Source organism: Maniola hyperantus, chromosome 3, assembly GCF_902806685.2.
Source record: "Maniola hyperantus chromosome 3, iAphHyp1.2, whole genome shotgun sequence".
Lineage (NCBI taxonomy): Eukaryota > Metazoa > Arthropoda > Insecta > Lepidoptera > Nymphalidae > Maniola > Maniola hyperantus.
The window spans coordinates 8731964-8759704 of NC_048538.1; the positions used below are offsets into that span (position 1 = coordinate 8731964).

The following is a 27741-nucleotide window of genomic DNA, read 5'->3' on the forward strand; positions in this document are numbered from 1 at the left end:
AACCGTAGATAGAGTAATAAAGCTTGATAAAGGAACGTTTGCTTTCTCATTTACACTAAAAATTTTTACAAAAAAAATAAAAACCGACTTCGTTACATAAACACTAAAAATTGAAAAATAATTTAATTTATTACCGAATATATTATGTATACAAGAGTTATTATAGTTCCATAATAATACTTTTTGGTGCCGGTGCCAATTAGCTTTAGCTGCGCGAATCGTCTAGACTTCATATTTTTATGGGACTCCACAATGGCACCTCATTGGCACCGACCCCAAAAAATATTATTATGGAACTATATTAACTCTTGTATACATAATATATTCGGTAATAAATTAAATTATTTTTCAATTTTTAGTGTTTATGTAACGAAGTCGGTTTTTATTTTTTTTGTAAAAATTTTTTATTTCACAATTTTTAGTGGCCCCATGGAATTATGCTATGACTGGTTAAAAATCTACTGTTTACTAAGCTATTACACTGATCGCGAGCAATTTACTCTTATCCGTTGAGGAGTTCCAGTATCTATCTTCGAAGATGTTCATCAGATCTTCACCAAATTGAAATGGGACCAACTTTGAAGTATACCCTTTCAAACAAAAAAAGAATTTTCAAAATCGGTCCAGGCGTTTTTGCGTAATCGGGGAACATACATAAAAAAAAAAAAAAAAAAAAGATTCCGACGAATTGAGAACCTCCTCCTTTTTTTGAAGTCGGTTAAAAAGAGAGCCACAGATACAGATAGAGTTACTAATGTGATAAACAGAGACGCAGCTAACCTATTTTTTGTCCCTTATCGTTGTAGGCGACGCGTATAAAACCATTTTTGTTGTATTTTAGAACAAAAAAAGGTTTTATACGCGTCGCCTTCAATCGTGTAATCAATTTTTACAAGGAAGGAATACAACTTTAGTTGCAAAACCAACTTTGAGAATTCGTGGCGTCATTGTATTTCTCATTAGTTATTTAATACTGTTGATTGAATAATAGTTAATACAAATATTGACTACTAAACAATGGTAATTGTCGTGTTATTCATCGTTACGTGATACGTCGTGCTATCGTTATCAGCTCATACGCGGTTACACTGACCACAGTACTGTAATCTAGCTGTTTTACTCAATCTACGATTATGTCGATACCATACTCTTTGCTCTATGGCATGATGTTGAAATCGTAGTCTTTGGTTGGAATCATGGCATGGCATACCCATGGCATGGAATTCCGAATTAAATAAATGTAAATAATACAATACATCACAGAGTACATTGAATTGAATACATTACACATTATATGGATACATAGGAACATATTTAATAAATCTGTTACTTTTCAAAGTCATTTTATAGGATTACTAATGACTGATTTTTCTATAGTAACTTAATCCTATAACCTAAACCGGTTTTACATATTGTATTTTATAATCATCTGTTTTGTGGAATGTTTATTTTTGTTTGTCTAATCAACATATTATTGAGACTTCTTCCAGAACTGTTGTTAAATAACTACTATAAGTAGGTAAATCTGTGTGCTTGTTTAATCCTTTGACTTTCATAAATACACAGACCTTGGGTATTTCTCAACAATGTCTGTGATTAAACTCATTAATGCAAGTGATGCAAGCTCACTAAACTGGTATCTCAAGTATATTGGCTTGCCACTGTCTGTTGGATTTACCATGTACCGTTTGTGTTCACAAGTAACAAATCGAAAACGTAGAAATGCTTTACAAGGAAAGGTAAGGGAAGATATTAATTCTTGTTAAATAATATTCATAATAATCTTTTGTTAAATCAAAATAGAAAGCTACTGACCTACTTATTTATTAATATTACAAATTGTTAGTAATAAAAACTGATTTATCTATTAATGGATAAATAACTTTTTGTTATAATAAGTTAATCATCATATTTTGTTCTTAAATTCATCATATTGTATTGCCAGAGATAAATACAATTTCCTGTACAGCAACTTCAAAACCAGTAGTTCAATCTGAAGTTGCAAAGCAGCCTGTGCAGGTTATAGACTATAAGGATTAAAAAACAAGCTTGGCTGAGTTCTGGTTTTGTACAATGTGCAGACATACACCTCAGGCTCAGATTTGAGCATAGGTATTTGTTTTGAGTGCAATATACTTATAATATAATATCTAATACAATTTGCCTCAGGATAGACTTAGTGGAAACTAGCAGAACTGCACAGTTTCTAGTGGATGCTGTAAACTTAACAAAGTTTTAATAATTTCAAATATTTTACAGGTGGTTGTCATTACTGGTGCTAGTTCAGGAATTGGAGAGGCTTTGGCTCATGTATTCTATGAGTATGGCTGCAAAGTAGTTCTAGCTGCAAGGAGGAGAACAGAGCTAGATAGGGTCAAACAAGATCTCATATCTAAAAAAATTGCAAGTGCTTTTAACTGTGTTGTTAGTTGTTTACATAATGTATTTGCAATTAAGAAGGAGATAAATACCTAATATTTTGACAGGATCTTTTAAAGGACTATACAAAAAAAATACCTATTTAAAGACTAGATATGGAAAAAAAATCAAGTTCTCACACACCATTTTAACTTTGTGTCAACTGTCATATTAAAAGTATGAATTTAGTCCTTATTTTAAAGGTGAACTTTACTTTCGACATGACAGTTGACCCACAGTTAAAATGGCGAGTGAGTTCTCATTTTTAAGGTTTTGTACCTCAAAAGGAAAAAAGGGACCCTTATAGGATCACTTTGTTGTCTGTCTGTCGTGTCTGTCAACCTGATACTGCTTGTAGACTTTGTTGACTGCTTGTTGTTGTTGGCTGGTAGGTAGGTCTTAACTTAAAAGCTCAAGTAAAGTAAAAAATCCAAAAACCGTGAATTTGTGGTTTCATCTTTTTTGTCTTTGGTCACCCTGGCTTTGCAGGGGTAACTTATTGCAATTTTCGCTAGGATCTCTATTTAAAAAAAAATAAGAAATATATATTATATTATAAGATATAAGATATCACTCAGGAATAATGTAGCTTTTTTTAACTGGTTAAAGGATTTTCAAAATTGGTTCCGTAGTTCCAGAGATTACTTCCCACAAACAAACTTAGAAACTCTACCTCTTTATATATTATAGTATAGGTTATACAACCGCAAGTAATCAGCTTTTAAAATTTGTTTTTTATCAAGATCCGATAAGGTAACTTGTAATACAAGCATGGTAGTATAAAAATTATTTATTAATTATTATAGTCTAAAAATTAAATACACATTTTTGAATTCTTCTTTTCTACTTTTCAGTCTTCAACTGAGGAACCAGTAGTGTGTGAACTGGACTTATCGAATTTAGAGCAGTTGGAACCATTTGTCAAGAAAATATATGATACCTGTGGCCAAATTGACATACTAATTAACAATGGTGGAGTATCCCATCGTGGTTCAATCCTTCACACAACATTGGAAGTGGATAGGAAAATTATGGATACCAACTATTTTGGTTCAGTAGGATTAACTAAAGGTAATATTTCATTTAGGTAGTAATTCAATATTTTTTGTGCCAGTTGCATATCAAATATACTTTTTATTGCACCGGTTGGGTCGGTTCTGATTCCTTTCTCTAAACCAAATTTAGAGTATCTGCATCTTTTTCTTTTTAATATTGCTTTAAAAGACAAACAATTTTAATTTACAGTCTAAAATTGCTACTTTACAAAGGACATGACCAGTTTCCTGCCTTCCGATTTGGAAAAATATGCAGAATTTGAGCTTTTACAGGAAGTTTCAAAAATTAAGGCCTAATTAATTATGGATTTATTATTCCGAAAAGGCCATGGCTAAAAAAAAAACCGGCCAAGTGCGAGTCGGACTCGCGCACTAAGGGTTCCGTAGCATTATCTATAAAAACGAGCAAAAAAGTCACGTTTGTTGTATGGGAGCCCCCTAAAATATTTATTTTATTGCATTCTTACTATTTGTTGTTATAGCGGCAACAGAAATACATCATCTGTGAGAATTTCAACTGTCTAACTATCACGGTTCATGAGATACAGCCTGGTGACAGACGGACGGACAGCGGACTTTTAGTAATAGGGTCCTGTTTTACCCTTTGGGTACGGAACCCTCCACGTCCGAGTGACGTTAGAAATCGGGGACCTCGTCTTAGCCGACGAAGACGCAGTAATAAGGTTGAGTTGTGTAGATAGGGAACATTGTCGGCATATTGTTGCATAGCATTGATTTGATTGCCGGGATCGTTAAGGACGTGCTTAGGCGTCTTTTATCGGGGGTTTGTTTCGGTTGGTTGGGAGTGCATGTTGCTGCCTCAACTACTAGGGGATTGGGGTGTCTAATGGCATTCTCAAAATAGTTTTTGAAAGCTGTTTGAAGTAATAAGATCTTTAATCCTGCGCAGCCCGCCTTGTATCTCAGATTGGACTACCTACTAATTATTTTGCTTGCACTATATAAAAGTTCAGTGTCAAAATGTGTTCTGGGCAAGTCTAGTCACGAAGATGGCCACAGAATGGGTCCTTAGACAAGGCTATCTTGGCGCGTGGCGAAAATCGGAACTAACGGTGCCGCCAAGTGTCCACTTTGTTCTTGTTTGAATATTCTAAGTCTTTGTTTTCCAACAGCGCCCCCCTGTCAATGTCATTCAAGTGCCAAGAGAGCCTTGTCGCACTGTAGGTAGGTAGAGAGTTGAAATACAGTGTATATTTCTCTCATATTTCTATTGCCGTTACAACAACAAATATTAAAAACCAAGATGGCAAGTTTCAAAATGGCCACCATGCAAAAAGTACATAGTGTTACTTCTTTTCTAGTATGATAGTACGGAACACAGAATACATTTACTCCAGTACGGAACCTTTCGTGTGCTGACTGACTGTGCCATTGACCTAGTTCCATTGTCATACAGTAATTCTGTATACCTACTTAGAGTTTTTAACTCTCTTCTTAGAAGGAAGGAGTTTAGCGACATTTGGGCGATTTATTATTATAAACTTTATTTAAACAACAGTTTCTTTCAGCGGTGTTGCCCAGAATGGTTGAAAAGAAAAGTGGACATGTGGTATTTGTTAGTTCTGTACAAGGACTGATTGCAATACCAGATCGATCCGCCTATGCTGCTTCTAAACATGCTCTTCAAGCCTTTGCAGATTCCTTGCGTGCTGAAATGTTTCAACATAAAATTGAAGTGTCTGTTGTCAGCCCAGGATATGTGAAAACAGCAGTTTCATTGAATGCTCTCACTGGCAGTGGAGAGAATCATGGAGGCAAGCATACAAAATAAATAATTTATTTAATATAACCTTTCAGTTGTTGCATCATGCATGATAAACTATTATAAAAAGAATTTGATACTTATAGTACCTATGCGACAGGTTGAGAAAGCAATCGGGGAGGGAACACCCTGTAGCCCCCCCGCTAACCTGGTGCGGGCGAGCATGGGTGTGGGGGACGTCCGTCCACCTCATACCCCTATTGCCATTTCAACCTGTCGCGGACTTTCTGCTATACAGTATACCGGCTATTTATTTTCAGTTGCTTTTGTTTAATGAATTATTACTTACTATTATTTGCATGAAGCTGTGGTAGCCTAGTGGTTAGGACGTCCGCCTTCCAATCGGAGGTCGGGTGTTCGATTCCGGGCACGCACCTCTAACTTTTCGGAGTTATGTGCGTTTTTAAGTAATTAAAATATCACTTGCTTTAACGGTGAAGGAAAACATCGTGAGGAAACCTGCATGGCTGAGAGTTCTCCATAATGTTCTCATAGGTGTGTGAAGTCTGCCAATCCACACTTGGCCAGCGTGGTAGACTATGGCCAAAACCCTTCTCACTCTGAGAGGAGACCCGTGCTCTGTAGTGAGCGGCGATGGGTTGATCATGATGATGATTATTTGCATAATGCAATTTATGAAATTTACGTGCGCGCTTATGACCTGCGCAGACGAGGAATTATTCTCCGTGGTGTACTGGCCTGCTATTTCTATGTATGTATGCCTACCGACTGATTTCTGGACCGATGCAAACTCTTTTTTTCACTCTATAGTATGCGAGATGGTCCCAATAAAATTTCTGGATCAAATTCCTTATTCTGATGCTTCATGATTGAACTCCAAGGCCCAAACTCTTCATCTTTGACGATGTAGTGTATAGCACTCCTATACCATAGGGATTCAGGAACTGTTTATCTATACCAATGACATTCTTTGATCTATACTAATAGTATAAAGAGGTAAAGTTTGTGAGTTTGTTTGTAGGGAGTTATCTGTGGAACTACTGAACCGATTTTGAAAATTCTTTCACTAGTAGAAAGCTACATTATTCTCGAGTGACATCCGTACCCTTATATAAATGCGAAAGTGTGTTTGTTTGTTGGTTTGTCCTTCAATCACGTTGCAACGGGTTGACGTGATTTTTTGCATGGGTATAGATAAAGACCTGGAGAGTGACATAGGCTACTTTTTATTCCGGAAAAATCAAAGAGTTCCTACGGGATTTTAAAAAAATCTAATTCCACGCGTACGAAGTCGCGGGCATCAGCTAGTAGGCTATATTTTCAAAATATTAGAGATCCCTATGAAAATTGTAATAAGCTAAGTACCTGTGCGATGCTGGTACGGGTCGCTAGTGGTGAATCAATAATGTAGATGCCAAGCACAGACTTTATAATGAACTTCAAGTCCCAATTCTTCAATCCTGATGCTGTACAGTCTGCACTCCTAAGCCATGGGGATTTAGGAGCTGTTAATTTAGAATAGATATTTTTTATACCACACATTTTGCTCTGTTTTAATATTTAAATTCTATATTTATAAAAATGATTTGTAATGATAATTTTATTTTTCAGTGATGGACAAAAGTACAGCAGCAGGTTTCACTCCACAGTTTGTCGCAATGAAGATATTGGATATGGTAGTGAATAAAGATAAGCAATTGGTAATTAGCCAATTTTTGCCAAACCTGGCTGTGTTTTTGAGACATTCAGTGCCTTCTTTATATTTTTGGGTAATGGCACGAAGGGCCAACATCACAAACTAATTATAATTATTTAAACGGGTATAAGTTATTTATTCAATTATTCAAAAGTGGCCATATTTTTATTTTGCTTATTTGTATAAAGATAATGGGAAATAAAAGATACTGTATAATTTCTTTCATTACTGTTTTGTATAACATATTTATTATATGTTATAGAATAATTATACAAACTATTTAACTATGAAATAAAACAAGTTTTATAAATGTAACTTTTATTACATAGTAACTGTGGTACACCGTTATTATGCTTATGCTATAAGATAAGTTTTAACAGAATCCAACAACCTCCTGTCCTATCTAAAAAGCATCCTTATATTTAAAAGAAAATATTTGTACACAATTATTCTAATCTAATTTTAATAACATTTTTTAAATAATAATAACAAATTTACATTGTTCCCTACAAAAAATTAGTTATTATACAGAGAAAGAGCACTAATAAGTAATAAGCATACATTTGTAATTGTACTCATTTCATAAAAATATATTATTTCCATTGTTGCCTAATGCAAGCATATCAGATAAAATATGCTGCATAAAATATTACTGTATTTTTATTTAAAAATATTATAAATTCTCCATAAGCATATGGCAGTTGCAGCTAATGATATAGTATTATGTAAAATGACTTGTCTTCTATTATCAGTGTGCACTAGTACAACCGGAGATGCTGAGGTCAAATCACTTAAAATTGGCAGTTTAGATAAGTGCCGTAGATCTTTTTCTTCTTGATATTTGCAACAGGGATCCCATTGCCATGAAAGTGTGTAGCAACCTGCACATAACACAGACACTACTCCAAAAGGTGTGCATGCTAATGAACTCCAAGCCAAGCCTGTAACATTCATAAAGTTAGATTAACTTTTTAAAATTTTGAACACAAAGATTTTGTTGAGATATATTGCAAGAACATATAGATAAACACTTATTTAGTTATTTATGTAAATTTTCAGCTTGTAGGGCTTCAGTATACATTGTGTGTGCAAAACAAGTAAGCAAATCTAACATGAGGTGTTTGAATGTGCATCGCACAAGAATAGATCTCTTTTGGGTTTGTGTATCTAATCCTTAGCCTGCACAACCACTGAGTTGCAACTTCAGATTGGACTACTTATTTTGCGATCACTACTACCTGCTAAACATTGATAATTGGAAACCACCAAATACTAGAAAATTGAGTATTTGTTTTTGAATAAAAATTAACATTCTATAATTTCACTGCATAATTAGAGAAATATACTTGACTAGCACAAGCTAAAATGTATGATGTAGGTCTTTATTAATGTGTGCATTTCATAACCAAGTCATTCGATTTCCAGCTAGCCGTACTTATGAACATGAAACATTTTCCAACTCACCCGAAGCAATACTACACAATCCACTATACACAGAGACTTTATGTAAGAGGTTCCCTACATATATCCACCTAGCTGTTTCTTCTCCAAGCGGTTCAGGTTCTATGACAATAACACTCACACCAGCCTCAAGTGCTCTTTCCAGTTCCATTTCAAACTTAATATGAGCATTTTCGCTGTCGTATACTTCTCTAACTATTACTACTTGGGAGGGTTTAAGATCACTGGAAAATTAATTGAACGTTATGTTAAATATCCTGCATTAGGATATTATAATACTATAAAATTATTTACAAAGCAATGTCATAAGCTTATACTAGGATACTTTACTGTAAATTAGCTCTATTTAATATAATTTGCAATAAAACTAGAACTTTCGTTTATTTACAAACCTGTCACTTTCATCACCCGCCATCTTAGCTATAGACAAATGTCATGATTATAGAGTAACTGATAAGTGGTGTACTTTTGATTTGAATCGGTAAAAAATATCGATTTTATTCTTTAAGTTACATTAACATTAGGTAACATTGGTATGTAGAAAAGCAACGCTCTAGATTCTAGAATGTTATAAGCGTGCACTCCGCGTGTAGAACCAGCTCGTCTAGGGGCTAGCTAGGCTATGACTATGGAATGTATGGAGGTAAAGAGCACGATCTCATAAAGGTGAAAAGTTGAAAGTTGAGAAGGTGTCCAGCTATAAGCAGTAAATAATAGCTCAAAAACCCTCCAAAATGGCACTATCGTCGGCAGATGGTGGCGCCCTTTGCCACCCTTTAGATCAGCGGTCGTCACACTTTTGGTCAGAAATCCAATCCAATCAAATCCAACAAAGATTTACAAAGTTACAGGCATTTTAATTATGGAGTGGGAGGGTCTTCTATCCCTTTCTCGCAAAACGAAACTTTGTATGAAACCGCACAAAGCTACTATGGCATTAGTAAGGTGTGACGTCAAAATCTCTGTCTAATCAGAAATATTTAAATGCTTATAACTTTTTGTTATTTGATCGATTTTATTAGTTTTTTCAGTTTACGTCATTATTTTTATCCTAGTTTATAATAAAGTAATAAAAAATTGGAGTCAAATACCCAATTAACGATTCATATAGTGGTTTGTAAGCTGTGCCAAACCATAATTAGGTACGGAACCCTAAAAGAGCGAATCCCGACTCGCACTTGGCTGGTTTTTCAGTCATGCGTAAAAGATGCGCTTCCCTAATTCAGATGTCGGTACCTACCCACAGTGTGTACAATATTGTGTAGGTACCTACTAATTAAGTAATTTGAAAACTAATCATCCAAAAATTTACAAAATAATATTAATTTTGTCGATGTAGACATTTTCTTCCACATACAGTTCGCCCACTACTCCCATTCTAAAATCCGTTTGCCAGATTAGGTAAAGGTGAATGTTGCAAACAATTTCAAACTATAAAACGACGTAAATTGAACTATCAAGCCTATGCTATTTGTCATCTTAAACTCATAATTTTAGGGTTCAATTTCCTTTAATGTGGTATGTCATTTGCGCTTTTATTACTTTAATAGTTCTGTTTAGTGAGAATCTTATAAGGAGCGTGTGGGCGCAAGGCTGACCTTATAGGCGCCCACCAACTCTGCAAACATTAATATGATTTCCCGACTACCCACTCTCAACTGACATTATAGCCATAAGTGTTTTAAGAATGATTAAAAAGTGTGTAGGAAAATATCTAACCAAAGCTCTTTCTTATAAGGCTAACTCCACATATGGCCGAAAATGATTTCATTAAGTATTATGAGTGATATCATTGACTTGATTATTTTATGGTACACTTTTGCAATGCAAGCTCTATATGAATTGATACACCTACTAGTAGGTAAGTATTTAAAATAGTGCATCCAAGTTTCGACAGAAGTTTAAAAATATTTATTGACATTCCTTTAATTCCTTTAACATTATTGCAAAGGCCGGGAAGTAGGCAATTGCAGGTTGAGTATGATGTTGTAATGTTCCAAATTAAAAAAACGCTCCTACAATGGATTTGATTTTCTTTGTCCGAAAATTCGATACTTCGCGTGTTCTTTTTTCGAAAATAATGATAATGTTTCCATGCATGTTTGAGAAAAATATATTTGATATATCAAGCACTGTGGAATTAACTCCCGGTGTTCCCATTAGATTTCAACATGGGGTTATTCAAGGGGCGGATCAACAAATCCCTGAAGGGCCGGCAACGCATTGGCGGTTCCTCTGGTGCTGCAAATGTTCATAGGCGGCGGTTATCACGTCTTAAAGCTTATTTCACACTATAATTTATATACCGTAGTGTGAAATAAACTTTATCATCAGGTGACCGCCTGCTCGATTGCTCGCTATTTTTTATTAATAAAAACCTTCCCGAAATTTCCCACGATCTCTTAGCTCATTAAACAAAAAGCAGGCTACTTATTTAAGATAACTCTAATTTCAACACCTGCCAAATATGTTTAAACAGTTGTAATAATAAAAAAAATTGGATTATTTAGTAGGGTAGTGGACCGTTGTATTTGCCCTCTTTGGTTCTTATCATTGCTAATCTAATTAATAATTATTATGTACTTAATAGTAAAGTCGGTTAGGTGTTTAGCCTAATAATTTGGTTTGGCAGTAACAGTATCCATAATTTATAGTAGATCTGAGGGGGAGGAGGCCGAGGTCTTAGCGGGGATCATGAGTGGTGAGCCATTTAGCCAAATATTATACCTGTTAAATGGTACATATTCCTTTGCTTTGTTAGTGGCGAAACACATAATAATAATCAACAAATCCTCGATAAGTCCATCCACGTACCCGTCGTACCCCTTGGGACATATTACTTTTGGCATGAAAACAAGAATATGCTTGTTGCTTTTTGGAATGTACGAAGGCACAACAAACAACACACAAATGGGTAGTAAAGTAGGTACAGTACGCGACAGGTTGAGATGGCAATCGGGGTATGAGGCGGTGGGACGCCCCGCACAACCGCACGTCACCCGCGCTATCTCACAGCGGGTCAGCGAGGGCGCTGTGCGGGTGTGTGGGGCGTCCCATTTGCCCTTTGCCACCCCAATTGCCATCTCGACCTGTCGCGTACTATTCACCTATCTTGTTGTTTTCCATAATATTTTATTTAGTTCGGAAACCTAAAGGTAAGTAGTAGATAAAGACCGTTTTATTTCTATCCATGTTTAATGTTAACTGCATTTCAATATTTTCAAGCGAGGCTGGTGTACGAGTTGAATAGTATGATTCCAATTGTGGCTTATACGATGGAGCGGGTGCGGCTATTGAACTCGAGCACTTGCCGGGATACACGCCGCTGCCGCCGCCGCCGCCCGCCCGCCCGCGCCGCGCTCTGCCGTACTGCCAATTTTCCGGGATTTCCGGGAGAGTCCCGATATTCCAAATAGTATTTTTAAATACATATCAAAAATTACGGAACCGGAATGTGGATCCTACCAGTTCCGCAATTTTTGATATTATGTGTTCAAAAATTATCTCAAAATTTCCTAGTGTAGACAACAACACTAGGTAAATCATAAAAATTAATTAGGTGCAGATATGGTGCCGATATTGCTAGTTAGATTTTGAACTTTATTTGCCAAAAGAATACTTACCTCTCAGATAAGCCGGCGAAAGAGATAAGTACGATTCTGGTTTTTTTGAGAAAATACATATTATTTGCTCTATGTCAAAAGTACGGTTTACCCTTAGATTAAGGAAGATTAAGGACTATCGAACTTAAGACATGAGAATTGACACAAAAAGCAAAGATGGCTAGACCATAGATTAATTATTGGTCTCGCTCCGATGGTAAAGAAATAACGTTGTAATCCACCGATCACGGTTAGATTGATTAGTATTGATTGCGGCCGTAGAAGAAAAAGAACAAGATCATAATGTCCCACAAAAACGGTTTGTTCTTTGGTGACCCTAATCCCCACCTCCCCGTCGCGCATCGCACTCACGACCACGAAGTTCTAGCAAGTACCTACCAACGCGGCCCAGGGCGCTTCAAATCTTATATCAACAAAATAACCATGTTTGTTTATGACCTAAAGTAAAATAGCACAATAGCCCATGAATGCTTCTATTCTTGCCTCGTATCGACTATCGCTCGAGATAATGGAACGCTGTACCTATTGTTTCATTAAATTCACGGCCGAAGCCTCATTTAAGCCTCATTCTATTAACTTACATGTAATGTAGGTAATGGATATGAAATGTAGTTCCTTTACTGTGCTCTTGCTTTTTAGATTTAAAAGATTAAAAGTTAAAAATGCGTATCCGGTGGATGCATGAAGCATATTTAACTAGTACCCGTGTCTTAATTCGATTTTTTTATTACTTGTAAACTCTAGCAACATGGAAGGCTTTTTTCAGGTACCTAGTGGTAGACATAGTTACTTTCAAGATAAGTTTACCAACCAATTCTTTTATTTGTACTTTAAAAAAAGATCCCAGTGTGCCAAGCCAACTGCCGCATCGTGATGTTTGGTCTACTAAAAATTAGTTTGTATTCGTTTCAAACACTGAAATAGACATATGCAATACCTACGCTGCATAAGACGTGTGCCCATGGATGTAATAAATACTTAATACATAGGTACCTACTTAATTAATTCTTATTATGTTCTTCGTGTTGACAGAGACCGATTAGAGGGGTGCGTTTAATAAAACTGCAATACCTCTTCCAAGTTATAACCCGCTTCCACCTTCTGTTCTGCATCATCATTCATCACCGTATTATCAAGTGAGATCACTGTCAAGGGTCAACTTTGTAATGGAAAAAAAAAAAGGAAAAATCATTGGTTCTGTGATTTGATTCTTAACTTTATCAACTTTTAATATAATAGATAGGTACAATCTACGGTAAGTTACTTAGATAAACTAAGCGTATTCTCGGCAATGGGTTTTTTATTTTGCCTATAATTTACTCATCTTTCTTGTTGTAGTGGTTAGTAACGCAGAACCATCAAGGTCTCAGTCTAATGAGTAAGAAATTATTATTCCAAAGGGTTCTAACCTGTATCGAGTTGCATGTAATTACTATAATAGGCAAGATTTTCTAATGTTGGACAAAGGAATTATTTATTTATACCTACTTACCTAGTACGTACATTGCCTGTGATCTGCGACTGTCGACCTGTTTTTGAAGCAACTTGATATTCGGCATTTTGGCGCTGATTGAAGCAGTGAGTGTGATGTGAGCGTACTTCGAACTAGGTAAATGTTAGTAGGTACTTAGTACACGACAGGTCGAGATGGCAATCGGGGTATGAGGTGGGGGGGACACCCCGCACACCCGCACATCACCTGCGTTATCACGCAGTGAGTCAGCGCGGGGGCTGTGCGGGAGTGCAGGGCGTCCCCACCCGATTACCATGTCGACCTGTCGTGAACTATTAGGTAGGTACCTACTAGATACCTACATAGAAATTCATTTCAGCAACCTCCTTCGTGTTTTCTTCAATCTACGCGATATTGGCGAAGTAAATTGTGTCGTGGTGGCACTACCAAAAGCCACTAAGCAAGAAACAACAAAAGGGAATCAAACCAGATCATAATAGTTAGGTCTTATAATTACTCATAGGTAGGTACCTACGTTATAATATGGACGCAACCGTTAGGTTAGTCGCGGGTACCTGAAACGGAAGCAGCCATATCCTGACCGATGCCATGGATGGCGGGCCCGTTTGCATATAATCAATGCTTTAATAGGTCCCTTGTGGCGATGTGTTGCTACACTCTTCAAATCATTTTGCCACTGGTTTTTCCAATCTATCCTAGATATAGACTTTGACTTTAACATAACATCCATATATCTAGATCAAAGTCAAATGATTTATTACTTACATATTAGTAATTGTAGGTAAGTAGGTGTACCTACCAGGGTTGTTGCGGATGCATGTCTCAATTAACGCGAATTTTCCGCGTTTGCGGATGCGGATGCGAATATCTGTAAAACCCCTGGTGGGTACCATTGTAACAGTTTTTGATTGATAAGTGAACGGAGATACCAATAAAGCAAACACGCGCGAGGTATGCGCCAGTCTGGCCCAGCCCCCACTTTCTTCGCAGGTCGCTACTTGTTGCAAATATGAATACGCATCCGCATTAATTAATGCGGATGCGGGTGGGAACATCCGTAGCACCCCCGGTATCTACCTAACGGGAGATCCATTTTTTTACAAAATGTAGAGGGTACCTGATCAGGTATCTACCTATTGCCTACTTACATACCTATTTAGTCAGATAGATATTATTTAGATTTAATATCTACCCATTTACTTACAATAATGAAATTTGGGATTTTTGTACTGCTTATATTATACTAGCTTATTCCCGCGTCCGCATGGACTAGACAAATTTCAAACCCTTATTTCCACCATCTGGGTTGAAGATGCTTTCAAAGATCCTTTCTTAGCGGATGCCTACGTCATAATAGCTATCTGCATGCCAAATTTGAGCCTGTTCCGTCCAGTAGTTTGCGCTGTGCATTGATAGATCAGTCAGTCAGTCACCTTTTCTTTTTATATATTTAGATTACGTTATTATAGGTAGGTATAGTTCGCGACAGGTCGAGATGGTAGGTAATTGGGGTATGATGCGAGGAGCGCCCCGCATCCCCGCGTACTTCACCTGCGCTATCTCGCACCAGGTTAGCGCGGGGGCTGTGAGGTGTGGGGGGCGTCTCCACCCCGATTGCCATCTTGAGCTGTGGCGTACTATTATTAGGTTTTCTTTAAATAAAGGCAGTAAACATAAACAGCAAAAAAAATTCTCATTACAGTTTGATGAGTAGACCTAGGAATAAGAGTTACGGAGTATCTTTTCGTCTGAGCCAATTATTTATAGAGGAAGTGTTTTACCATAAAACATTGGATAAATGGTGACTTAGAGGCTTTTGAACTCCATCATAAAAGTACCTAGTGTGAACGATAAAACGTATTATAACGGTAGTGCAAACGGCACGAAACAGGACAATCACGTCGATTAATATTTTCCTATCATAGCAATTAAAATTTCATTACACATTACTGATTTTTATGTATTTCAAGCTCATATGAAATAAATAAACTTTTGGCGAAGGTTTTAAAGTATCTTGGATTTCCTAGATTTTCTTAGAAAGACACATGGATGGACCTGGACGAAAAGTTGCAACTTATAGAATAAGTACCTACTTAGTCATTTTAATTTCATGGCCAACATGAGGCCGAGATTTGACATGCTAACAGACTGTTATTTAAATACATGCGAATGTCATCTGACCTTCGATAAAACGGTAGGTAGTAGGTAAACTGAGTATCTTTATAGCACGGAATATTTCAACGTACATAAAACATTTTCATATTATTTCAATGTTCCTTCTAGTGATATTAACCGTGACCGACAGCTTAGCGTGCTAATTTTTAATAAGTAGGTGTATATTTTTAAAATAGGTGGATTTATACTATTGTTTTTGCAATAAGTATGTATTTTCATTACAATTTAGGCCACAATACGTCTATATTATATACACACAATACGTCTATATATAAGCTGTGATAGCCTAGTGGTTAGGACGTCCGCCTTCTAATCGGAGGTCGGGGGTTCGATCCTGGGCACGCACCTCTAACTTTTCGGAGTTATGTGGGTTTTAAGTAATTAAATATCACTCTGGCTTTAACGGTGAAGAAAAACATCGTGAGGAAACCGGCATGATAATGGGTTAATCATGATGATGATGACGTCTATATTTTCAAAATTATATAAAAAATTGTATGGCTCGATCACGATTTGTGATATCCTTGCTTGTTTAAACTCATGTCAGGTGCTATTGTCGTTGAGTCATTTAGCACTCAGCCCCCCCTCTTGTTCCCTCCGGTCTCCACGGTCACTGAACACTATGACCTCTCGTGGAATACCTGATGTAGGAATATCTTACGCAATTCAAACAACGTTGATCAGAAAAAACTAAGACAAAGGATACAAGTTTAACGCAAAATAACACTTAAAATGTTGTGCCTTAAAATGGCCTTTTAACATCTTAATCACTTCCTTAAAGGAATTAAAATTAGATGGACTGTTGCAAGAATGTACACAAAGTTTTTGTCTAACCGAGCAACATACGAGTATCATTATGATAGGTAGGTACCACAGTACGCAACAGGTCGAGATGGCAATCGGGGTGGAGACGCCCCGCCCCACACACCCGCACAGCCCCGCGCTGATCCGTTCTGAGATAGCGGGGGTGACGTGCGGGTGGGCAGGGCGTTCCTCCGCCTCATACTCCGATTGTCATCTCAACCAGTCGCGTACTATAGGTACATCATAATGCGAGACTAATTTTAATTTACTATTTCTTTTGGTGTGTTTTTATATAAAACCGTTCTTATATACTTACCTACCTTTACTTTATTAGTATCGCTAACTTTTAATTTCAGACCGTATCGTTAAAATTTATATAATACAATATTAAACTAAGTCCTAACATTAATAATTTATACATCAGCATACCGAATAACTATTACTTAATCTATATATACCTATAAAAGGAAAAGGTGACTGACTGACTGACTGACTGACTGATCTATCAACGCACAGCTCAAACTACTGGACGGATCAGGCTGAAATTTGGCATGCAGATAGCTATTATGACGTAGGCATCCGCTAAGAAAGGATTTTTAAAAATTCAACTCCTAAGGGGGTGAAATAGGGTTTTGAAATTTTGTAGTCCACGCGGACGAAGTCGCGAGCATAAGCTAGTTTATACTAAATTACATTCACACTTAAATACTTACTTAGGTAGGTACTCATATTAATTTCTACGATATAAAAGACATCAACGGGATCTGTGGAAGGCAATAATATTAAATCGGGATTGAGCGACCGAATGGTCTGTATTTACAGTCATTTATATTTTCTCATCGTAGCGTCCCATAGAGATTAATCTGTTTTTTTTTGTATTTATATAATATGCTGCCTTGAGGGCTCGAGTTCTTAATAGGTAGGTAGGTGGCGTATTGTCCATTCGATAAAATATGATTCTATTCAATCGTTTTACTTGTTGAGGTGCATTTAATTTAATAAAAGGCACCTTTAAACTTCTGACCAATAAATAAAAAACCAAATATTAATAAGCAAGTAAAGTATATTTTTCCATAGTTATTTATGAAAAACTATTAATATATCTACCTAATGTACCTACTAGATGAGGTCCGCGAATTCGTCAGTGTAATTAAAATCCCGTGGAAACTCTTTCATTTTGCGGGACAGAACGTAGCCTATCTCATTCCTATTAATCTGTGCCTATGTCCTTCCCCGGGCTGCAAGCTATCTCTGTGGCTTCGTCAAAATCGGTTAAAGGGATGGACCGTGAAAAGCTAGCAGACTGATTGACCGATACACTTTAAAAAAATGAATATTAGCCAATGATGACTAATACTCCCCTTTCCCCCCCAACTAAGCGTCAAGCTTGTGCTAGGAGTAGGTATGACAATAGTGCAACGGGTGGGGTTTGAACAGGCGACCTTTCGGATTTCAGTCCGCTCTTTAACCATTGAGCTATTGAGGATAGGGGATATACCTAGAGAGTGAGATAATTTTAGATAGTTTGCTAATTCCTATAAAGATAAAAATCAAGTGCGAGTCAGACTTGCATATGAACGGTTCCGTACCATCGTACAAGAAATAACACTTATTTTTTAAAATTTTCCCAGTGGCCTTTTTGAAATGTTTATTATTTGTTGCTTTAGCGGCAATGGAAATACACATTCTGTGAAAATTTCAACTCTCTACCCATTACAGTTCACGAGATACAGCCCGCTGACAGACAGACAGACGGACGGACGGACAGCGGAGTCTTAGTAATAGGGTCCCGTTGGCAACCTTCTGGTACTGAACTATAAATGATCACTGACTTTGCCCAGACAATCAGCAAGTTGAAGAAGTGAGGGGGACGATTGCGTACGTTTAAACGTACTTAGTCATAGAATATAATACAATGTACTATAACTACGTAACGTATTATGGGGCGCACTTCAGCAAGATGGACCTCTACATAAGCACAGAATAATATAATAGTACTAAGTACTGTCCTAAAAAAATATTGCATAATTAATGTAAAGCAGACATTTTCGTTGAACGCGGTCGAGTCACTTTTCAGTCAAACGCGGCATCTGCTCAAACAAACCGAGCGTTGAACTCCTTATCCATATTTGATATTTATAAACAGGTCTCAAAATGGTTTGCTAAACAAAAAAAAATGTTTTCTGCAGTTTATGATTTAAAACTAGATTTCAGTTATTTTTTTAATTATCTTAGCATTTTTCAAAACCTATTCATTTTTAACAATCGATCTTGAATGATAAATATACCTAAGTATTTTAATATTTGCAAAAAAGTTGCACTTGCATAACTAAAGTCGGTTTTTACAAAAAAAACCGGCCAAGTGCGAGTCAGACTCGCGCACTGAGGGTTCGGTAGGGTTCCGTACTATATTACGATATATTGTCATAATAGCTATCTGCATGCCTAATTTTAGCTCGATCCGTCCAGTGATTTGAGCTGTGCGTTGATAGATCAGTCAGTTAGCCAATTAGTCAGTCAGCTTTTCCTTTTATATACATATATAGATTGTAAGATTGTATTTACTACTACAGCTAGGATGGGTATTTTTATCGTTACTTTTTAACGTTATATCGCGGTACTTTGGTACGCTACAAAAATACCAGTAATTCGGTCGCCTGTGTCGTATACATCGTAACTTGATACACCTTGCAAACATGGGTACTAACCTAACCTACTCTACCTAAGTCTATTTTGTATGCAATAAATATTTTGTGATATCCCTTTGAAGAGCATCTCAATTTGGTTTGTTGTTTATAGGTATACGTGGGTTCCCTATCTAAATAGGGAAGAGCAGGCGGTTGAACCCGCCTCACCCATACACATATTAATACCAAAGAATCAACTATTACTATTTCTGCTATTACTAATTACGTAAAGTAGCGTTATTGCACTCCTCTTGCGCCCGTAACATTAGGGTATACTCCCATAGTTTTTTTACAGCATTGTCATTATCATTGTAGATATCGTAGATTGACTACAATAATAATTAAACGAAACGAAATTAAGTAAACGAAAATAATAATAAGTAACAAAGCTGCGATAGCCTAGTGGTTAGGACGTCCGCCTTCTAATCGGAGGTCGGGGGTTCGATCCCGGGAACGCAGCTCTAACTTTTCGGAGTTATGTGCGTTTTAATTAATTAAATATCACTTGCTTTAACGGTGAAGGAAAACATCGTGAGGAAACCTGCATGCCTGAGAGTTCTCCATAATGTTCTCAAAGGTGTGTGAAGTCTACCAATCCGCACATGGCCAGCGTGGTAGACTAAGTATGGCTAAAACCTTCTCACTCTGAGAGGAGACCCGCGCTCTGAAGTGAGCCGGTGATGGGTTGATCATGATGATGATGAAACGAAAATAAACTAAACGTGTGAATAATAATCTGGAATTGATTGCGAAGATGTGTGGGTTTTTATCAATGTTTGTTCTAGTAAAAATCATAAGTATTCGAAGCTAACAGCTATATGCAAGCGTTTGGTAGATTTAACACACATTTCTATACTTAGGTTCTCTGTAGTTAGCTAGTGGCTATATTTTAGTAATACTTAGTTATTATTGTTTGTTATATTATTATTGTAATGAGTTCTATTAAGCACTAATTATTATTACTTATAAATGTAATTTCACTACGTGTCTTTTTTTTGTCTCTTGATTTATTGTTGTAATAGTATTTTTTTCGCAACAAAATTTTTAAGCAAATGTGTTTAAGTATTTGTAAATGGCCACTATATATTTAGTAAGTAACATTTTTGAATGTATTAGTGTAAGTAGCCGTAAGCAAACCTAAAAAATAAAAATAAAATAAAATAACTATGTTTATGTGCAATAGGACTGCCAAGAATAAAATATTTTGTTTTCCCAAGTAGGTAATGGACAAACGACAGGCTCACGAAATAGCGGTCGAGGTCCTTCACCCACTCGTGTAGGTGAACATAACGTCACAAAACTGTATTACTAACCGACAATTGACTACCTACAACATAAATTGCAATGAGGCAATTCATTTTTTATGCTTTAGGTATGCCTTTTATAATTCGATTTTCCTGTAATTTCTATCAGAATATAAAATTAGTAGAACCTTCTAAGGTATTTTTTTATTATTCTCATGCTAACAATTTGAGTCGTGCAAAGTTCTCAGTTTTGCATTACAGCATATTTGACTATAATATCCTGTTGATATCATCAATGAATAGCAGAACTGTACCTATAGTTATGCACCTACTAAGTATATACTTAGATAGGTACCTACATACTTGCAAGTGTCTAATCTTCTTTAGCAAGCGTACCGGTGTAACATTATTTGATTTTATCGAATTCAATGCTGTAATTAATCTAGTTGCAAGTTAATTAAGTTCCGAGTCCATAATGATATTTATTTTTATTCCATTCCACAGCCCGTTAGTTTAATAAATAGGTACCTACCTATACTATGTATATAGGTATTCGTTTATTTATTCGCTAGCAATACTGTCATCAATGTGTACTCATATAATGATATTTAATACTCGGTCAATAAGATTTGAATTTAAATTTGAAATTAATGCAATAATTGTTATGATTATGACTTATATGACTCACCTAGGTAAGTATTTCTCAATAGCAATACACATAGGTAACAAGTCATAATGTCATAAACAGATAATATAGGAAACGTTTTTCATTTTATTGATCTTTAATCAAAAGCTTTATAGTAGGTATATTGTTGATTTTCTGACTGGTTTGGGTAATATACGGTCTAATTACAGAACAGTAGTTTTGCGTAGATATATTATCAACTAGGTACGCAAAGTTTTAAAAACTAAATTGCAACAGAAACACTCCTTATCAGTTTTAAGTGAGTACCTTGCTACTAGCTATTTTTGCCGTGTAAAGTATTACGAGATACTTTATTGTTTGACCGCACTTTGCTGTGAACTATTTTAAAAGTAAGAATGAATGCTGCTCAATACGTAACTTAGAACCAGCTACTTATCCACTAAGAAATATAATGGGCATTTTAATACTTTGTAGAGTATTGATGTTAAATTTTGTATTATGGGCTTAAAACGTGTGTAATTTTGCTAGAAACGGATTAAGCTTGGCGACCGTGATGCGCTGTGAGTCTGTGACAAAGTGATGTCATCGCATCTTAAGCACACGCCATTACCCGCAAATGCCTAGATCGTGGTCCTAAGCTATTTGACCACTAGTTCCTAAGAAAATATCTACGTGTTATTACCAACATGGCGTCATGCGCATAAATATTTGTATTACTAATAGGTACTGAATTTAAAAAAACCCGTCTAGGCGCAACGCCCACAGATAGAGTGACGCCTAGGCACGTTTTAATTTTTTTAAGTTCAGCATAGGTAATATACCCATAACCCAATAACTTTGATATAATATTATATCAAAGTTATTGGGTACCTACCGGAAATGAGCGCGCGTTTTGGATGCTCGCGCGCCGCGCAAGGACTCAGCCGCTTTTCGCCCATTCCTAATATCTAATCATGTGCCACGCTGAGCCGTGCGGCGTGCACCAGCCGCCGCCAGCTACACGGTGCACCGTTCCGCCACTTGCTGTGCTTCTACTTTACTCGATGCCACTTATCGTTCCTCGAGTCCACTTACTCAGCGCGCTCTCGGTCTGCGTTGACCCTTACAGAAGTTGAAATAAGGACACGTGTTCACAATTCATCCTTTAGGTTCTCAAAACGCCTGGAAACAGCAGACAAGTAGGTACTCTCACCAGCTCAACATTAAAAAATATTGCGTAATATACAAATTAAAAACAAACCGTTATATAGAATGGATAGTTATAAATATTTACCAAGTGATTCGTTTTTTACTTAACTGCAAAATGAGTAGATGCGGTTTTGGATAAGAGCGTCGAATATCGCAAAGAACTAGATAGGTAGGTACGTACTAGACGGATGTTCATCTTGATTATTATTCTTGTTTAGCCACTGGAACAATGTCGAGGCTGTCCGGTCACCGCTTGCGTGCTGCATGATAATATTATCACTACCAGCGTTGCCGGATCATGTGGCGAATCCTACGAATGAGAACCTGAAAAGGTACGAATTATAAGCTTTAAAGCGGTGATAGCCTAGTGGTTAAGATGTCGGCCTCCTAGTCGGGGGTTTGGGGTTCGATCCCGGGTATACATCTCTAACTTTTCAGAGTTAGGTACCTATATGCGTTTTAAGCAATGAAGTAGATATCAGTTAACTATCACTTGCTTTAACGGCGAAAAAAACATTGTGAGGAAACCTGCATGTCTGAGAGTTTTCCATGATGTTCTCAAAGGTGTGTAAAGTCTGTCAATCTGTACTTGGCCAGAGTGGTGGACTATGGCCAAAACCCAATGTGCATTGCCTGACACTTGTATCGTGGCAATCCCCTGCCACCCTTAAACTTTAATATGTCTTGGGCGTCTGGCAGGGGGTTGCCACGATACCAAGTGTCTGGCAAATAAGGCAATGCATGACTTGATTTCTATTTTCTAATACAATTCCAAAGAAAATTTTTTTACGATATATACCTACTTACTTACTTTGACGAAAGATTTCATACGTCTTCGTTGCCTGTTATTTGCCAAAGCCATTATTTAAACTTCATAGTCGCTGATCGTTCCTCCCTGTGCGCAGATAAACTTTCACCTTTTATACTACACCAAAATATCGAAGGTCTCGCGCTCATGGGCTCTTAGGCAAAGTCACAAATGACAGGTCAAAGTCGTTGAAAAAGGATGGAAAAAGGTAAGTAAGAAAATAAGACCAAAGATACGAACATGCGTACAGTTTGTATTCTTCTGGCAACCCTGATCACTAACTCAATCGTCGGAGAAGTATACCTACCTAGATAGTCTAAGGGATGATTTATGCCAGCACGTGGCGGGCACGGACTCAAAATATCACGAGCATTTTATATGAAGCAGTGTTACCGCCAAGTGTTGGCATAAATCATCCCTAAAGCGGTAGAAGTCTAGGTCTTATACAGAGTGTCATGCCTTGAGTCATATAATCCTGCTATTTTTCTAGCACAATAACACAATAATTATTATGAATGCTAATAAGGATGACTTAGGTATCGGAGGATGACCGGTGGCTTCGTGGGTTTTTTCACGACTTTTATGAAGGTCGCTGATGTCATAAATCAAGTCGGCACCACACCAACTAGTTTAAAGTATATTAAGTAAGTATAAGGAATCTTTACCTACTTATACTTTATAATATAATTGACTCCATAATATAATAAGTAAGTTATATATACGAAAAATAATAAAACTGTATTTGAACTAATGCTTTACATTAAAATGTATTTTGAAAATGGTAATCAGAGAGAGCATTAGTTATCAATAGGTATATAGGGGGATTCCAACATCACTGTATATACCTATAGCCCAAAACAGTATTTTTTCTTCTTGTTTGCCTGAGCATGCCTCCCGCTGAAATTACTGAACAGATTACAATATAACATGGCATATTTAGCAAGTGACACTTAATTGCTTAAAACGCATATACCTACTTAGCTCCGAAAAGTTAAAGGCGAGTACCCGGGATCGAACCCTGGACTTTCCGATTAGGAGGCCAACGTCTTCACTTTTGGTAACTGGTTAAAACGTCAGCCTCCATTGCGGTAATAATGATAATGACTTTTTTAATGGTGAAGGAAAACATCGTGAGGAAATCTGCCTAGAGTTCTCCATACCTAATGTTCTCAAAAGACAAGTCCGTCGATCCACACTTGACTAGTGTGGAAGACAGAAACACAAATATCTAAATAGGTACTATAAGTTTGGACGTATAGTCCGCGACAGGTTGAGATAGCAATCGGGGTATGAGGCGGGGACGCCCCACACACTCGCCCGCACCAGGTTAGCGAAGGGGCTGTGCAGCGAGTTCCCTCCTGGATCTCCACCTCGACCTGTCGCGTACTATACCTAATTTCTGAAAGAAAAAAACTTTTGAACCCACATCCATACTAAATTTATAAATGCGAAAAGTGTGTCTGTCTGTCTGTCTGCTAGCTTTTCACGGCCCAACAGTTTAACCGATTTTGATGAAATTTGGTACAGAGTTAGCTTACATCCCGGGGAAGGACATAGGCTTTTTATCCCGGAAAATCAAAGAGCTACCCCTGGATTAAAAAAAACTAAATTGACGCTGGTTCCCTGGGAACGGGGACGGGCGCTAATGTGGGACGCAACTTGCGTTGACACATTGGCCCCGTGTCATATCAGGAAGACAGCATCAAGACCGGGAGCCGCAGCAGAAACAGCTGAAAACGGCAAGCGGCGCAAGTATGCCTCTCTTATAGAGAGTTACATTTTTGTGCCGTTTGCCGTGGAGACCCTGGGGCCATGGAGTCTTAGTGCTAAAAAATTTTTACGAGACATTTCACCGCGATTAATAGCCTCAACTGGTGACAGAAGGGCTGGCTCATTTTTTGCGCAGCGGATCAGCCTGGCTGTCCAGCGCGGAAATGCAGCCAGTATTCTTGGCACCATTCCACGCGGTCATGATTTATATAGTAATTAGATAAGGCTAGCTTTAAGTTTTATTGTATTAAAAAAAAAAAAAAAAAAAAAAAAAAAAAAATCCACGCGGATGAAGTCGCGGCCATCCTCTAGTTATTAATATTTAATACAATCAAGTCAAAATTGAAATATGAACAAACTGAGAGAAAAAATCCAATTAGGTATAGCGACTTGTTATTTTACCGTAATCGCCCAGCTTGTAATCACTGTTCCCTGGTTTGTTCGTAATAAGTACTTATATTTACCTTCTTATGTTTGATTGTGGTATTGGAACGTTTTTCAGAAAATAATCCAATTAGGCGTTAATAATTTGCAGCTTTAATTTTTTTTTTTAAATATCCTTAAAATGTTAAGTAATTTCGTAGTTACCATTAAGTTAGTGTATTATGGTACTAGCAGTAAGTAATCATTAAGTTAGTGTATTATGGTACTAGCAGAGCGAACTATTATATACAGGTACAATGGTACCTATTGAAGTGCAGATAGTGTCAGACTCAGAGCCATCATTGCACAATGTAACCATAACAACAGACGTTATTCCTTCCGCATGGTAATGAGTGTGTAGGTATGTATTTACCTACACATAATATCCCCACAGAATTACCTACCACGATAATCTTAGACATGCTAATAATAAAATAATAATAATAGATAACAGACAATATTGTTGTGCAAGGTGCAAGCTGTCGCTGGATTGAGAATTTCATGTATTTTTAATACTTACTTATTTCAAGATAAACAGTTTCTGGGAAACCTATATATTTCCGTTCACTGTTTCACTGCTGGACATAAGGTCCAGCAGTCCAGACCATACATCTGAATGTTCGCCCGATCAAAGGTGGCTGGCTAACAGACAGGATAGCCCAATCATAGCGCAGAAATTTAGTTAGTAGTTCTATAGTAGGTACGCGACAGGTTGAAATGGCAATTGGGGAGAGAACGCCCCGCACAGCCGCATTGCCCCCACGCTAACCCGGTGCGGGCGAGTGCGGGTGACGCCCCGATTGCCATCTCAACCTGTGGCAGACTATAGATCTGTCTAGTTCTTGAATTTACAATTTTGGTTTGGAAATACACTTATCACAAATTTCAGGCATGTCCCCTGTGTACAAAGCAAATTATTATTGGTCTATGCAAGAGACAATCCTCCGCGCCACATCTTCATCTCTGCAACTTCTGCATGAACCACTCCTTAGGTATTCTTAATGGTAGTTAAAGCCATATTTTACATATTTTAATAAGGTTAATTAAAATATTATTTTCAATTAAGACACTAGGTACATGACACTGATGACGTAATTACCTAGTACCTACTGCCTACACATTTAACAAAACACGGAACAATGTGATCCCGTAAATACCTAGGTACGTCTATATTATTACTTAACAGTAGGTAATATTCTTGTTTCCGTAAAATAATGCGGGCTCTTAATTTCAATTTTCAAGTGACCTTTATTCTGTCGCGGTAATGTTATTCGTTTTCGTCTATGTCGCAACCTTGAAGTCGTCTTCAATTATTTAATACCTATTTAAACGTCCTGTAGATACCTATTTGTTATGTTATGTGAGTAAAATTAATAAAGCAACCTTTGAAATAAAATAATTATCCCACACTTTTTTATAGGTAAAATAAAAAGATTCGCAGTCAGTATGGCTGAAGACAGAAATGAAAACTTAACTGTATCTAGTATCAAAAAACCAGCCAAGTGCGAGTCAGACTCACGCACCGAAGGTTCTGTGCTACAGTACATTTCGACATTTTGCACGATAAATCAAAAACTATTAGGCATAAAAATAAATAATTAATGACATGAAACTTGATATAGTTATCATATTTGGAAAATTGAAAATACTAATTATTAGTTCATGACCACAATTTTTTTTTGTGTGATATAACCCTAAATTCACAGTTTACAGATTTTTCCCCTTATGTCTGCTGTCCAACCTACCTGCCAAATTTCATTATTCTAAGTCAACGGGAAGTACCCTGTAGGTTTCTTGACAGCCAGACAACAAAGTGATCCTGTAAGGGTTCCGTTTTACCTTTTGAGTACGGAACCCTAAAAATTAAAAGTTCATACACATTTGTACATCAAAACCTCAAAACCATTAAAATTAGTTTAGTTTTTAGGGTTCTATATCTCCAGAGAAAAAAGAAACCCATAGGATCACTTCCTTGTTTGTCTTTCTGTCTGTCAAGACCCGACAAGGAAAACAAAACCTATATGGCTTGTTGACCTAGAATCATTCAAAAATGATATTGTATAGTAGGTATACGGAAGCTCAGGCTTCAAAGAGCACACTTTTCCGCAGTTAGACCTACGTAAAGTATAGTAAGTAGTACTCTTTGCTTAAATAGCTGTTAATGGTACCAGTTCGTCCAAAGATAATATGTTGCGCAAACGACGTGCCGCGGTTTCAACAGATCGACCAACGGATATAGCACGGGGTCGCTCGTTCCAAGCCCACACCTCTGTCTAAACAACACTCTGTAGACATCACACGACACGCTAAATGTTTAAACAAACGAACCGCAAAAACGAAGTAATAGTCCCCCACACGTTATCAAATTACCACTTAACAAATGTGGCTGATTTTGTTGTACTTATCTCTAAAATTTAAACTAAAACGACAGGTCTAAATATATTGCCATTCCATTTATAATGTTCCCTGCAGAAAAGGAAAGCACTAGATTTAGAGTTTAGACCTGTCAATTTAGTGAGATTGTG

At 37.0% G+C, this 27741-nt stretch overlaps 3 protein-coding genes across 5 annotated transcripts in view; 1 reads left to right on the forward strand and 2 right to left on the reverse strand.

Moving 5' to 3' along the window:
• Positions 1-27741, reverse strand: part of LOC117996531 (mpv17-like protein 2) — a 204275-nt gene that overhangs the window by 62538 nt on the left and 113996 nt on the right. The gene's annotated exons all lie outside the window — the stretch shown is intronic.
• Positions 1201-7168, forward strand: LOC117996529 (dehydrogenase/reductase SDR family protein 7-like). 3 transcript variants are annotated; one of them, XM_069509654.1, is made up of 6 exons: positions 1289-1304; positions 1565-1739; positions 2260-2424; positions 3273-3489; positions 5003-5248; positions 6829-7168. In XM_069509654.1, the coding sequence occupies exons 2-6, from the start codon at positions 1587-1589 to the stop codon at positions 7017-7019; spliced, it is 972 nt and encodes a 323-aa protein (XP_069365755.1). In that variant the 5' UTR covers positions 1289-1304; positions 1565-1586; the 3' UTR covers positions 7020-7168. The 3 variants fall into 3 exon arrangements, with proteins under 3 accessions (XP_069365754.1, XP_034840483.1, XP_069365755.1); XM_069509653.1 differs by having other exon boundaries at positions 1201-1739; XM_034984592.2 differs by having other exon boundaries at positions 1204-1739; positions 2260-2403.
• On the reverse strand, positions 7221-8804 carry Pmi (Transmembrane protein Pmi). The gene is made up of 3 exons (XM_034984597.2): positions 8767-8804; positions 8378-8598; positions 7221-7854 (listed from the first exon to the last, which is right to left on the reverse strand). Exons 1-3 carry the CDS (start codon positions 8787-8789, stop codon positions 7574-7576), a joined length of 525 nt encoding a protein of 174 aa, XP_034840488.1. The 5' UTR covers positions 8790-8804; the 3' UTR covers positions 7221-7573.

Coding starts and splice junctions, on each gene's coding strand:
- LOC117996529 (XM_069509653.1), top strand. CDS start 1,587: ATGTCTGTGATTAAACTCATTAATGCAAGTGATGCAAGCTCACTAAAC. Junction 1,740..2,259: donor GAAATGCTTTACAAGGAAAG/GTAAGGGAAGAT, acceptor AATATTTTACAG/GTGGTTGTCATTACTGGTGC. Junction 2,425..3,272: donor CAAGTGCTTTTAACTGTGTT/GTTAGTTGTTTA, acceptor TCTACTTTTCAG/TCTTCAACTGAGGAACCAGT.
- Pmi (XM_034984597.2), bottom strand. CDS start 8,789: ATGGCGGGTGATGAAAGTGACAG. Junction 8,599..8,766: donor GCGGGTGATGAAAGTGACAG/GTTTGTAAATAA, acceptor TTAATTTTCCAG/TGATCTTAAACCCTCCCAAG. Junction 7,855..8,377: donor ATTGTGTAGTATTGCTTCGG/GTGAGTTGGAAA, acceptor TGAATGTTACAG/GCTTGGCTTGGAGTTCATTA.